The sequence below is a fragment of the Paramacrobiotus metropolitanus genome, unplaced genomic scaffold (genome assembly GCF_019649055.1).
Source record: "Paramacrobiotus metropolitanus isolate TYO unplaced genomic scaffold, Prichtersi_v1.0 Parri_scaffold0000049, whole genome shotgun sequence".
NCBI classification, from domain to species: domain Eukaryota; kingdom Metazoa; phylum Tardigrada; class Eutardigrada; order Parachela; family Macrobiotidae; genus Paramacrobiotus; species Paramacrobiotus metropolitanus.
Window position 1 is genome coordinate 974632 of NW_026570269.1, and position 13637 is coordinate 988268.

At 39.9% G+C, this 13637-nt stretch overlaps 3 protein-coding genes and 1 long non-coding RNA gene across 5 annotated transcripts; 3 read left to right on the forward strand and 1 right to left on the reverse strand.

The window, feature by feature from the left end:
• The first annotated feature begins 61 nt into the window (after positions 1–61).
• LOC129591931 (ubiquitin domain-containing protein 1-like) lies at positions 62–4213 on the forward strand. Of its 2 annotated transcripts, none has more exons than XM_055487815.1 (7): positions 62–298; positions 360–709; positions 1184–1363; positions 1757–1816; positions 2095–2229; positions 2295–2433; positions 3660–4213. In XM_055487815.1, exons 2-7 carry the CDS (start codon positions 571–573, stop codon positions 3781–3783), a joined length of 777 nt encoding a protein of 258 aa, XP_055343790.1. In that variant the 5' UTR covers positions 62–298; positions 360–570; the 3' UTR covers positions 3784–4213. The 2 variants fall into 2 exon arrangements, with proteins under 2 accessions (XP_055343790.1, XP_055343791.1); XM_055487816.1 differs by having other exon boundaries at positions 62–271.
• An 834-nt stretch (positions 4214–5047) lies between these two features.
• On the forward strand, positions 5048–6550 carry LOC129592048 (uncharacterized). The gene is made up of 3 exons (XR_008690918.1): positions 5048–5395; positions 5655–5789; positions 6126–6550. It is a non-coding gene; the product is annotated as an uncharacterized LOC129592048 (long non-coding RNA).
• An 827-nt stretch (positions 6551–7377) lies between these two features.
• On the reverse strand, positions 7378–8879 carry LOC129591996 (uncharacterized). The gene has a single exon (XM_055487924.1). It carries the CDS (start codon positions 8725–8727, stop codon positions 7639–7641), a length of 1089 nt encoding a protein of 362 aa, XP_055343899.1. The 5' UTR covers positions 8728–8879; the 3' UTR covers positions 7378–7638.
• Positions 8880–10767: 1888 nt separating this feature from the next.
• LOC129592052 (uncharacterized) lies at positions 10768–12239 on the forward strand. Its single transcript, XM_055487991.1, has 3 exons — positions 10768–11309; positions 11489–11559; positions 11893–12239. The coding sequence occupies exons 1-3, from the start codon at positions 11025–11027 to the stop codon at positions 11942–11944; spliced, it is 408 nt and encodes a 135-aa protein (XP_055343966.1). The 5' UTR covers positions 10768–11024; the 3' UTR covers positions 11945–12239.
• Positions 12240–13637: the final 1398 nt, after the last annotated feature.

The following is a 13637-nucleotide window of genomic DNA, read 5'->3' on the forward strand; positions in this document are numbered from 1 at the left end:
ACCATTATCAGCTGCCAGCGGGCTTGCTTGCCAGGGTTTACACTATTTTACACACTAGCTAGTGCAGTGGTAGTTTTTCCAGTTTGTGGCATTTTACATTTTTAATTTTATCTGAAAGATGAGCGCCATTAAGTCCATAACTCGTGAAAATTTTCAAGATCAGCAGTTTAGTTAGTTGTCAGTATTATCTTGCTGTCGAAAGAAAGTGCCTGTTATGATTGATGGCACGGTTTTGTTATCGTCTATTACGATTCTAAACTTTCACTACGAAGTACGGTGCTAGCTTGTGGCCCTTTGGGTACGGGTGTGCGATTTGCTGATTTTCATTTGTTGTTACTGTAATGACCGTCTAATTGTAGCCATGTGCTGATTATTCATCAGTGACAATTACACCACACTTGCAAAACACGTGCACTGAGAGATTGCCCGCGATTTGGTTTGTGGTGAACGGTGGTGTGAAGAGATTTTGAGGCAGCCTTTGGTTTGTGTTGCGAATTCGAGCTGGCGATTGCTAATGCTGCAGCTGGCCCATCGAGCCAGAGGGATCGCGGGCACTGTTTTCGCTGGATTATGGGTGGGTGTATAACATCGCAAAGGGAACGCAGTCCTCAGCCTGTTCGACGAGTAGTCTCAGAATCTCAGTCAGCCAACAACTTCAGCGCAAACTCCGAAAGTCGGGAAGTCACCAATGGAAGTCGCTATGAAGGAGGTAACTTCAGATTTCGGGAGTAATAATTAATATGTCCCCTCCACAAATATGAACCACTTAATCTATCCTGATTTCTTACTGCTTTCATGATTTTCGAAGAAGCATACGCTTTAAGATCAAGGGGGCACTGTTTTCTGCAAATCATGATATCATCAGACACCTTTTTGATTTTCGATCTTTTAAATTTTGATGGCCGGAGGTAGCAGATTGCCTTTTCAGGATTTACTGTGCGTAATTGATTTTAACATGTTCGTACTTTATTTGACGTAATTGATTTTTCCCGATTTTTTTAATGGTTCATGGATCTGCAATTTTATTTGTGAAATTGTGCATTGTGAATCTATGGTGCTGCGATGCACTACATCTGTTCTGATTTCTGATTTTCTGTATGATCATTGTTATGATCTTTCCGGGCATGTAACATGTTGACATTCTTTTATGGCGTACGTGTACATGGTTTATCTTATCTTGCAGCTGTAGCTATTGGTAAGAATCAGTCTCTGAAGAAAGAGCGTCTGCGGTGGCGCAGTCAAGTGGCTATGACGGAAGGTCAACTGAAGCAGAAGCGTGAGATATTTTGGGAAACGGCTCCAGCTTACGAAGGAAAGAAAGAAGTATGGGACGCTCTCCGGGCCGCAGCCCAAGCTGCTGAAAGTAAGCCTGTTATGCCAGATATTTAGGGTATATGCCTGTGCAGTTTTGAGAAGATTTTCCGCAAAAAAATTAAAACGTGAGTTTGAAAATATGAAAAATATCAGTTTTTTAAGAAAAGTCCATTTCTGAATGAATAATTGATTTTTTCTCAAACGATTTTTGCTATTTATTTAGCTTTTCCCTGTTCAAAATACTTGCACAAAACGCTGGATTAAATCGGCATTTTGCTGTTGATGTTTTTCTGTCCTTTTCGTGATCCACTTTCCCTCATGAGTATTTTGTAGGACATTTCGCAATAAATTGAACACGACATGCTAGGAGTTTGATCTTTCGTTATGCGAAATGGCTGAATAGTTGCGGAAGTGCAGTACAGTAATCTTCGGTCTGTTGCAGCCAACGACTGGGCTCTCGCACAGGCAATTATCGATGGCGTGGGAGTTTCAATACCTTCTGGTGAGCATTCAAGCATGTCTGAACAGGACTAGATCGATGTCACATAAAGGAACTGTACCGGTACACAGTGTGTAATTAGCCTTTTCTTTTATTTATCGTGTACTTCCTGTTGAATCAATCGCGCCGCGTTTAGCAGGAACATAACGTCATGCGTTAAAATCAGTCATGCTGGGATTAAGTGAACATCCATAATGCTGATAGTTTTCTGTTTTCGCGCGTGGCAGTACGGTGCAGCATTTTGTATCTTAATAACCTTAATAGCGTTTGGTCTTTTGTAGGTACGCTTTTGGACTGCTATGACGAGTTGGGAACTCGCTACCAGATTCCTCCGTATTGTCTCTCATCTCCGCTTAATTTGATATCCGACGCTGATCTCGGCAAAGATGAAAATAAATCCACTCCCGTTAAAACTGGTAAAGAATGCCCTGTATGAGTTTTGGGAATTGCGGAATCCAGTTCGAAGAATTCTATTTTGTAGGAAAAGATGTGGCTATCAAGCTGCGCTTCTCCGATTCTGATAAAGATGTGAAGTTCCCCGTTAATACGGAAGAATCTATTGCGTCGTTGAAGAAACGCGTGCATCAGTCTGTACGGAATGTCGATCCACTCGATCAGCGGTAAGACGTGTACAGAGATATGCCAGTGCACCACATCATGATTGCGCAATAAAATTCGTGACGGTGAAGATTTGACGCTGGCCCATAGACACATATGCTATAACTTAAATTTTCAAAAATTCATAACTTTGTTAATTTTCGCGTTAATGTTTTGTGAGTATGCTTTAAAAATATAGAATAATATCTACTATTAGGCAAAACGATTTTTTTCTGTTTCCGTCTTAAGGTTTGGCACTGAGAGCGTGGTTAACATAGCCGCCTACGAAATCTTTAAATCAAATTAAATGACTTCTCCATAGACAGCCATGCTAATTACGTAGGCACATAGTGCGCAACCCTAAAATAAAATCGAAAAACATTTGTTATGCCTACTAGTATATATTATTCTGTATTTTAAAGCATATTCAAAAACATTAACGCGAAAATTAACAAAGTTATGAATTTTTGAAAATTTGAGTTATAGCATATGTGTCTATGGGCCAGCGTCAAATCTTCACCGTCACGAATTTTATTGCGCAATCATGATGTGGTGCACTGGCATATCTCTGTACACGTAAGACTACTGCTTGACGCCTTATTCAAGTACTAGTGACACATACATAGCAGAAAACTAATCGATCTAATGTTGCTGGCTTATTACATATCGATTACGCAGATAAAGCCATTGGATGCTTTAATGGGAATAACTGTATAAGTGATGACGAACACGATCGTGATATTCAGATTGTTTTGGTGAAATTTTCTGGGGCATGTTAGCATATCATTTTCTATATCGTTTTCTACTGACAGTTTTACCCGATATGGGATCAGAGTTATAAAAAATATTTGTATCCAACAAAAAGTATGGTGTGATATCGGTTATTTTTACCCCTACTTTAAAACAGAAACTTTGAATCAGTAATCGTATTGTTAGTGTGTGGTTGTGCTAGCGTTTACGTTCTAATACAGTACATGGCTTTGAATTAAATGGTGGTCTCCTGTTGCACAATTACCGGTAGTTTGGTGCATTTTCGTATCAATACTCTACCTGTAGTTCTTATTGGAAGTGCCACGATATCAGCAACATGAGATATTGATTTTAATTAAACTCTGTGCTGTTTGCCCTTGAATGTTCAGAGCTGATGTTTGCAAAAAGAAACAATATTTTTTCGGGGATGTGGTATGACATAGCCTGGAATTTTCTTGAAAACTGGGATGAATGTTGACTCTGTTTGTTATGTCTTTAGGTGGTTTTTCGGGGGTAAACTATTACAGGATCGGTCCCGACTGTCAGAGTTTAAAATCCGACCAGGATATGTGATACAAATTATTGTTAAAGCTCCCAAACCAGCCTCTTCTCCTTTGTCGTGATATGGTTTTGTTGCGTTTATGCGTTGGCTGCTGTTCGCTTACACGCAGAATCCTTCTGGTAATGCTTGGAAATGGATTTCTTCCATTAGTCCTCGATGGTGCTTTCTTTCTAGCAGTTTTCTTGTACAGTAATTCCCCAGTCGTTTTCATTCGTCGTATTATGATATTCGCTTGTGTTCTGTTTTTGTTTTAATGGTATAAATGTTTTGGAACTGTTTTTGATTTTGAATGCTTAGGTTGTTACTGACTGGAATGTGTTCCGTTTTAAGGTAGCACATATTTATCAAATGTCTCATCACTTTGAAATTTTATCATGGATCTGTTGTACAATTACAGTTGGTTGGCTTTAAGCTGGCCAGATTTATGGTCAGTGTTGCCGTCGATGTTAATTTGATTTGTTGATATCTGCAGTAGATATTTCAGTGTCTCGGCTAGGCATTCGTGTGAACTCAAATACGCAGTCATGTATGCTATTAAAAAAATCTCAATTCGTCGAGTAATGGACGCTGTTTCTGTCCAGCCACTGGGGCCAAGCAAGCCACTCTGGGAAAGTGTACAAAAAGAAAAAAGCATAGTTTCAATAATTATACGATAAATTACCACCCTGTAGTAGGGTATGAGTATAAATATTATCTGATGAGCTTAACAATAAAGCGTGCAATATTCGGACAGTGTAAATTGTATATCCGATTTTTCATTTTTATACATGTGTGTTCTACGTTTACAGTGGGCGGTGCCGGGGCGCAGTACCGATTCACTTCTTTACTTACCACGAGGAGCGCGACGTGACGATGTTACGTTATATATTTTACTTTTACAAGTAAGTACTTGAAGTAGAGATATTTCGTTTTTGTGTTCAAATTCTTTAAGTGATTTGCAGCTAATTAACACACTCAATGCGTGTAGCGCACTGTTATTACATACTCGTACTTGTTCGGAGCCGCGATAATACCATCAACTGCGAGTAGCCATCAATTATTTCAAAAACAGAAACCGAATTCGTTTGGAGTAATACAATGTGGACAAGTGAAGTGCTATAGAAATTTACGAACATACCGTACATACTGCTCGCTATTGTTGTCAATCCCGGTGTGCAACTGTAATTTATACCTAATACGGCTTATTATTGTGTAGCAACACCGCATATTTCTCGTGGTCATACGTAATTACGTGAGTGGTCGATGAAAACTTCTTCAAAAAATTTTTTGACACTGGCGCCAGTGTCTGTGTAAACAAAGAAAACGAGTGCCACATGTTTGACATAGTTATAATTTGTCATGATGCTGATAGTGAATTCGAAGGTACTGCTGCGGTTTGATGTCCGTCACGTTGACATGACGTTCCCGTACAAAATCTGTAGAATCAAGTTTTTTTTACAGCAAAAGCTGCTCCGCTAATATTAAATTTCACTTTGAGAGGCAACGTAGCTCTTTTATTTTGCGCTTTTTATATGAGTGGTGAGTACTTCTTCCTTATTGAAAACCAATCGTTAGAATGAGTACTTCTATCGTAAAGAATTTTATCGTTCCCTCAATGGTAATTCTGACTATGACAAAATCTACGATGGTTAATGCGGTGCCACTGCCCGCAAACAGTGCGACTCCTGTACTGGGTAAGAAATATTTGAAAATATTAATTTTTATGTTGGGAAAGTTTTTAAAGCTTTCTGTATGTTACACTTTCTTTACTTAATCAATCTTGAGTTCTGTAAGTTACGCTGATAGGTACCTAAACGCAACTCGTAGATATGAGTACGTACTGTTCATGCAAGGGCTTATTGTGCTACCGGTACATTTGATTCCCACGTACTGGACCAGACAATATACCCTACAATGTTGGAAACCGTATAATTATAATCGTTTGGGTTTTAGTTGCAAATCCAGTCCCTTCTATCGGTGCTAATCCATCAGGTAGTACCAGTGCAGGCACCGGAAATGCTGCCTCTCGCGTCGATCCGATGGTTGGTGGTAGCGGTGTGCCTTCCAACTGCCAAACTTCCATCTGTGGTCAGTATCCGGCACTGCACTGCATAGCTACTGTAAACGTTTTACATTTTTCATACAGAGAAGGCCCATATTTGCTCCAAAAATAATTTTTATGATTTACCCTGGGTTTACGTATCGCTTTACCATTAATCCAAATCAAACTGATGATCATTACGTAGTGCTCCGCCTAGCAGTACGCTCTAGTGCGTTTCTCGTCAAAATAATTCAACGGCAAAGATATTTAGTTCCTATGCTTTCATTCGCTAAGCCGAAACTATATATCTATATAATTCATAACATTTTACATATTTTCCATTGTAATTAATGCCTTGTGACGTAAATTTTGTCTGTTTGTAGCACAATGTTCACTAACCCAGGAACTCGAGAAAGTCGTCGGCATATCGGTGTATTGCATACAAAACTGCGGAATCTGCCTCCCCGGCAGGTGAATTGAGCAAATTTGGTGAATACATCTGGTTCTACCACGTTAAAGCATCGTTGATGGCTCACATAGGTGTTAAACAAATTACTGACTGTTGTGGAAAATACCGCAGCGCTCACAGTCGTTGTTGTACTATGTTTATTTATAATACAAAAGGTGCAAGGCACTTGTAATTTGCAGCTTTCATTTCGTTAGTCCCTTGGCGTTTACTCTGCTTTAAAAGTTACACTTGCATACGTACCAAAATTTTAGGCTACTCGTAAGAACTTGTAACTGTTGTGCTTGCTATAAGGAAACTATAACTTAGTACGTGAAGTGTTGAGAGAAAGCCTCAAGTGAACTTAGCAATTAAAAATTTGGCAGACATTTCAAAGTACTGTAAGCGCATGTTTCTCGTAATTTTAAAACAATAATAACCGCGACTACTACATACACGAAGAGGTTTTAGTCCTTTTTTCCTTGCATGTTTTCTTGTAGCGCTTAACGTAGTCTTATCTACCTAACAATTGTAGGTCCTAGTATGACATGCCTATACGGTTTTATTATTTCGTCTGATTTAAGGCGCTCGTATGTTCTCAGCATTGAAAACGTAGATACTGTGTATGTACATCGTGATTCGTGACACGTATCGCTTAGGGACTATCAGTATCCGCTAATACTGCGTAAGCTCATAAATTTTCGCTGATAACAATATTTTCAAAGAGTTGCTGGTGGATTTTGGACTGTTGAGTAAATCAATATGTGCAACCAAACTTATTCAAAATCTATAATGTATGCAGAAAACAGCTAAAAGCTGTCAAAGGTCACTTTGTCCGCGACAGCTTCCGGGGTCAAGATTACAGCCAGTGCAAAATAATACTGAGACTGTTTGCAATTTAATACAGCATTAAAATTAATTACAGCAAAGTTAGGGCAATATAACTACGTAGTTATAATGCTCCAACTTTGCTGTAATTAATTTCTGATCTGAAAGCTAATGAACGATTTTACTTGAAAAAAACGGTTTGTGTATGAATGTCTTGTATTTGGAGTTGTAAGCACTATTTATATTCTGCATTTACGTACCACAAATATCTATATATTGAAGAGAACGGTGCAGTATTCAAACAAACTATTGTTGTTCGAACGCAGTAAAAACGAATAATTAATACGTATACCATAATCAAAACATTGAAATACTTTATTGCTTCGGAATATGAGAGTCAAAATATCGGAACAAACGGAATAAAATCCATATTACCAAAATACTATCCTCATTCACCAATATAAATCTGGACAGTGTCCAGCTGTACCATGAGATCATAATGAATACGGCATCCTTCCACAATGGATCGTGACGCATTCAGGACTAGGTAATGCACATTCTCAGAGCGCCTTATCATTGCTGTACATTCCGCTGCTAATTGGACAACATTCTCCACCGATCAATTAAAGGAAATGGTGTATGCCATAAACAATAAAGGTCATAACCGTTGGAACGAACATTTGAACCGCTGCTGACCTAACCGCCTGTGCGATAACGACAATCTCGCCATTCTCGTTCTGAATGTGATAGTCGTGCTCCTGAACCGGAAGGTGTGTCAGTTCCAGGATCTCAGGGGTAATGCTTTCCGTGGTGGTTTTGGTGCAGCGTTCCTTCCAGCGAAAATCATGAAAAGGAATTATTTTTGTCGGGTTGTCCGAATCCGTTAGATCGGTGACCTTACACTTGATCTTGACTTCACAAAGAAAAAAGTCACCGTTGGACGTTGTGCGATCGGAGTACGAAACAAAGCCACGCCCAGCAGAGCCCCATAACTCTTGATGATGATGTAGCCATGTGTGTAGCCAGTGACCGGGATCATTGTTATCGCACGAACAGGGAATGGTGGAACCGAGCAGCCCGACACATTGCAGTGACTCCGTGCGCATGACGTGGTCGAATAATCCCTGCTCGAGCACTGTGCCCGAGGGAAAGTGTTCAAACAAAACAGCTTCCAATCCATTTAAGCCGTCTAAAAATTCCTTAGGGATTTTTGGGAAACTGGCCAAGTAGTCAAAGGCTATGTCCAGTAACTTGAGGTTGTTCATGTTTATAAACGGACTTCCCAGATCCAGTTTTGCCGGTCTGGTCCCGTTAGCTTCCGGAAACGGGTTCCAGTGTTTAATGATCAGCGTATGGATGTATTCCGCCACATCTTCAAACAAGTACTGGTCGATGAGGAAATTCAACCGCGGAATGTACAGTTTGACCGGCAATTTACATGGGCGATCTTTGTACAATCTGAAGGAATTCTTCAGGTCATCGTAGGACAGGTTGTTGCAAAATATACTATGGTACGGAGCGTTGTCCACTTCCCTTATTTGATCGAATAAAATACAAGCGTCGCTTAACATTTCCGCCAAATACGTTCCTTCTTGGTTCGTATTCGTACACGGGTCAACCGGTACTGAAGTCACCATACGAAAACGCGAGATCATGATTACTGAAACCGTAAGAATAAACACTAAAATACGAAATTTACAAGACGAATCCATGGTTAAGACTAAACCTTGTGTGTACGTTAGAGCCAACACATTGTTAAAAGCAACTGCGAACTCTAGTATTATTGGTAACGATCAACAGTGTTGAGCTACGGTACAAATGTGTACTGGAATCGTTAGATTAATTTTTGCGAAAGCAGCCTCCATCCGTTGAATGCATGACCTGCTAGTTGTGCGAAATTTAAACTTTATTGTTTGCGGTTGGGAATTATAATCTCAAAAGCTTAGATAAGTACCGTTAGATAAATAATCCAGGTACCTGAACATGCGCCAACCGGAGCCGAACCTGATATAATTCGAGTTAAATAAGTGATACATACTGTATTCTGTAACAACACGACTTACTTGCTAAAACAGTGGCGTACTCTGTACGAATCTGTAGAGGCTTGCATGTACCGTGTAATTACAGTACCTCAAAAAAATTTTACCACTTACCAGGTAACTGTTATGATGTTAAAAATGTGAAAAGGTAATTTTTTTAAACATTACCTGCAGGCTGCAGCTAGCATTAAGGCTTTAAGCATAAAATGAATAAAACTTCCTTCTTTTGAATACGAGTGTGCACGCAATTTGAGTGTAACCATTGAGAAAACTATTATTCACCGCTTCACTCTGCACAGGAAGATGCAGCGAATTGATTGTTCGTTCGCTCTGTAGTCCTCTGTACAACGGAACTGCCAGAAAAATATTTAATTTGTCAAAACAGTTAATCAGATCTTGGAGTTCGACAGTTTGTAGCGCTTTGCCACAGTGCAAAATGAACTCGTACTGTATTTTAGTATTTGTAATTAATTACGTTTGGATGCAGAATCACTTATAACAAAAGTATTCAAGGAGTGAGTTTACATTTAGTAGACTGAATGCTTCACGGCTTGCCTGCAGTTAGCAACAAAGCAGCGCGTAACAACTGGTGCCAGGTTTTACTTTATACTGTTAATCCGTTTTGGAGTATGACTTATAACTAGTACTACATATCTGTATTGCAAACCATATAACGCGTTAATTTTGTTTGCAAATTTGAAAGATGGTATGGACATTTAATTAGCAAATTTTGTAATAAACCAGTCAAGCACCAGTGAAGTGAATGTGACCTTAATACTCGCGCAATGGTATTATTTTTTATAGGGGTTTTTAAATTGTTTTTTAAATTGGCATCGATCTCGTTATGCTCGTATTAGGAAGTAATAATTTCGGCTGCTCCATGGTAATTGCAAAACATATTGATAAACCGATATGCATAGCGAAAGGTAAAGTATTATCTGAAATCAAATTTTCCATGGTTGACCTTTCCGATATCATGTTTCACGTTCTACTCTGTATATTACGTACGCGGTATCAAAATCGAAAAGGTATCGGCTCATCGTGACAGATTTAGGGCTTTGTGCAGGCCACTTGATAAGCTTGTTCGAATTTATGCTTGTTGACATACATAGTGGAATTCAATGTTTTGTGAAATATTATTATGCATCCATACTGTAGTTATTTGCCAAGTGCACGAGTTGTCCTGTAGATACGACTTGCACAAAGATGGGCAGTGAATGGCGTATGACTTTACACAACTGCTGAAAACTAGCTATCGTAATAATGACTACAGCAGTTTATGAAAAACACCTTTCATTATTTTTCATGCCAACAAAAAAAAATAATTCCAGTACCCTCGTATTTGTTTTAAATGCCGGATCCATTTAAGTTATTATCCAACTTGTTGGAAAACTTTGGTGCCGCGTTATGGCAGTATGTAAAAATAAGGATGTGAACAAGCCATATTGGTCGCCAAATTTGGCGACCAATCAAATCAAAAAATTAAATCAAAACCAAAACTTGATTTAAATCCATTTGATTTAAATCAAAACTTGCAAGGTATTTAGGCAGTTTACTGGCCTTCAGAGCCTTAAATTTCATCGGCAACAGCATACCTGAAGAGTTGGAGGTGACCTTAGTTAAACTGCTTCTAGGTCCTCAAACAGCGATAGTGAAAAATGCTTAAACAGAGTAGTGACCTTTGGTATTATGGCGCAATTGATGTCAAACTAGCAGACCTTGTTCTTAAATCGACGTATACGCCGCGGCGTAGTCATCTATGTGGATCCCGAAAACGGCTTTGTGGTTAATTTTGGTTGCCTTCACTGCCGCTCAGAAAGTGTTCCCTTTGGCACATGTGTCGATTCAGTATTCAGAAAGGGTCGCTTCCGGGCAAATGTCGGCGAGACAGTGCAGGCGCTGTGGCAGGACAGCCCGCCTCGGCCATGGTGTTAGTATCCTCCTAAAGTTCTTGCGATGGGCTCTGACGTATGTGGGGCGAAGATCAAGGCCGGCAAAAAATGGACTTTGGATGTCAGAAAGTGGGAGCAGGTGTTACCGGCGGCTGCCTGGACGACATTGCAGTGGCGGCATCAGTTCCGAAAGCACACTGTAGAGCTTCCAACGAACAAGGACTTGCTGGTTGTGGTAACGAGAAAGAATTTTCGCTCGTTATGGTATCGAGCAACAAAGACCATCAGTGTGGGAAAAAACGAAGGACACTGGACTTACATCTCGTCCTCTGCAAAAATGTTGACGAAACTGGAATTGCATGGGTAAGAGGGGGTTTGCTGGTTTTATTGCATAATTTTTGGTATTTTTACGTTTAAAATCTGATTTACGTACTTATTACTACTGTATGGTTTCCATAAATTTTACTGATGGTTTAAAGACTCGTAATTACGGTACGTTCAAGTAAATAAATTCAGTCACAAGTGTATTGTTATTGTGTTAGGAAAATCTACTGTCCGAAATGATGACGACGAGCTTATTCCCAGGAACGTGCCAACTCGGCCGTATAATTTGGTAAAACGATTAAAATAATATACATATTATTAATTTCGAATTATTTCAAAGAACCATAGGATTACGAGTATTATACGCAGCCTCTATAACTACAACTAAAATTTACAGCAGTCACCTCATACAATGTATAACAGTCAAGTTTGGCAGTTTTAACCATACTATCACCAATGCAATATATGGCTATGAGTATGGCTGGAAGTGAGCCTGGAACATTAATTTAATCGTAGGCACAACACTTCTATGGCGATTGTTTCTGCCACAGCTGACTGCTACGACCGCAGCTTTTCCGGCTAAACCTTCTATTGTCCAATACCTAAATGATTGAAATTTTAGGGTTACGTCGATTTTTTGGAATATTCTGTTGACTTTCTGCCGCTGGACCTAAAATATCGGAAGTTGTGTCATTTCTCCATGCGCTAAACCATAGACCAGCTGAAGGTATCGCGTGTGAGTCGCTTTTGGAACTGCACCGTCGAACCGATTAAGCGCCGACCTGAGCAGGCAGTTGACCTTACGGCTGTGGAGACTACAACTGAATCACCGGGAGTGATCCCGAAGACACCACGAGCCATCAGCCTCATCTTGTCATATCGTCCATTTTAAAAGCAGAAAAATCCGAATTCCGACGGTTATGATTGCACACCGTGCCGTGCTGTATGGGCTGCTGACCTTTTTGAATGCTCCGGCACCCGATCCCAAGGCTTGATTTCGTACGCGCGCCTAGCGAGCACAAGCGGATACAGATTTCGAGCACCCAGCGGATCGCTTGGCGAATACACAAAACTGTTTGATTCAAAATGGCTATAACTTTATTCTGCCGTCATACACGACAACTTCTCAGGTATCAAAAATCTTCCCAAATGTTTCTTCGTCTTTTGACGCTTTGGTTGACAGATTTCATGAATCAGATCCTGTTATAACAAAAGATTTCATCCAGAACCAGATCCCGTTAAAACAGGATCTAGTTCTGGATGAAGTCTGCGAACCAATGCGTCAAAAGATGAGGAAAATTGTGGGAAGATTTTTGATACCAAAGAAGTTGTCTTGCATGATGGCAGAATAAAGTTATAGCCATTTTGAATCAAACAGTTTTGCGTATTCGCCAAGCGATCCGCTGAGTGCTCGAAATCTGTATCCGTTTGTGCTCGCTAGGCGAGCCTACGAAATCATGCCTTGGGATCGGGGCAGATTCGCTTGGGATCGGGGCAGATATAATTGTGTGGATAAAAAATACAAATATATTACATTGCATAATATTATTATTGCGTACATGTGATAGAACTACAGACGTGAGTAGTAAGTACAGTGGAACCTCCTACTTTGAACAACCCCGAACGCTGAACACCTCTGAATCTTGAACAACTTTTTTCGTACCGGCGCTTCTCGTAATGTATAGCATTAGGGGGGACCTCTGAACCCTGAACACTCGGCTATGTACCGCAGTATGCTTACATAGTAAATTAGACCTCCAGACATGAACAGAGCAGTTAAGCAAAACATCCGGGAAGATCAAGTGTTCAAGGTGTTCACTTAGATCATCGGTAACCATTCGTCTGCCGTTCGGTATTTTTATTTCGTGAACAAATTTTTAGCTTTTAAATGAACATCAAGGCAAGTACGCCCCAGACAAGTTTACCGCTGCTCATTCTGATAAAAAAAATCTATTCTCGCTAATTTTTCGGCCGACGAATATTAAATTTTAATTTTTTTGAATTGTAATTGACGTCTTAAGCTTTTATCTTCCCCAACACGACACAAATCATACATTAAGCTTATTAGCTAGCTACATATATATTATACGAATTCAGGGGCCCCCTAAGAAAGTCTCTGCCCCGGGGCAGTACCTCCGAACCATGAACACCTCTGAACCCTGAACAAGAAACTGCGTACCGAGGGTGTTCAGGGTCGGGAGGTTCCACTGTAACTACATGTACATACACCTCTGGGCAGTAGCAGTACTAGTACTAACGTACACTTAACAGTCTGTACAATATATATTGTATTTAATTTACAATTATATATACAACACAATAATGTTGCATGCAAGCGAAAGACGATTAATTATTATCGACCTGAGC

What these genes read in the sequence shown, in the direction of transcription:
- LOC129591931 (XM_055487815.1), top strand. Translation starts at nt 571, where the DNA reads ATGGGTGGGTGTATAACATCGCAAAGGGAACGCAGTCCTCAGCCTGTT. An exon ending in TGGAAGTCGCTATGAAGGAG is followed by an intron (nt 710 to 1,183) that starts GTAACTTCAGAT and finishes CTTATCTTGCAG; the next exon opens with CTGTAGCTATTGGTAAGAAT. An exon ending in GGGAGTTTCAATACCTTCTG is followed by an intron (nt 1,817 to 2,094) that starts GTGAGCATTCAA and finishes GGTCTTTTGTAG; the next exon opens with GTACGCTTTTGGACTGCTAT.
- LOC129591996 (XM_055487924.1), bottom strand. Translation starts at nt 8,727, where the DNA reads ATGGATTCGTCTTGTAAATTTCGTATTTTAGTGTTTATTCTTACGGTT.
- LOC129592052 (XM_055487991.1), top strand. Translation starts at nt 11,025, where the DNA reads ATGTGGGGCGAAGATCAAGGCCGGCAAAAAATGGACTTTGGATGTCAG. An exon ending in ACGAAACTGGAATTGCATGG is followed by an intron (nt 11,310 to 11,488) that starts GTAAGAGGGGGT and finishes TTATTGTGTTAG; the next exon opens with GAAAATCTACTGTCCGAAAT. An exon ending in CAACTCGGCCGTATAATTTG is followed by an intron (nt 11,560 to 11,892) that starts GTAAAACGATTA and finishes TTGAAATTTTAG; the next exon opens with GGTTACGTCGATTTTTTGGA.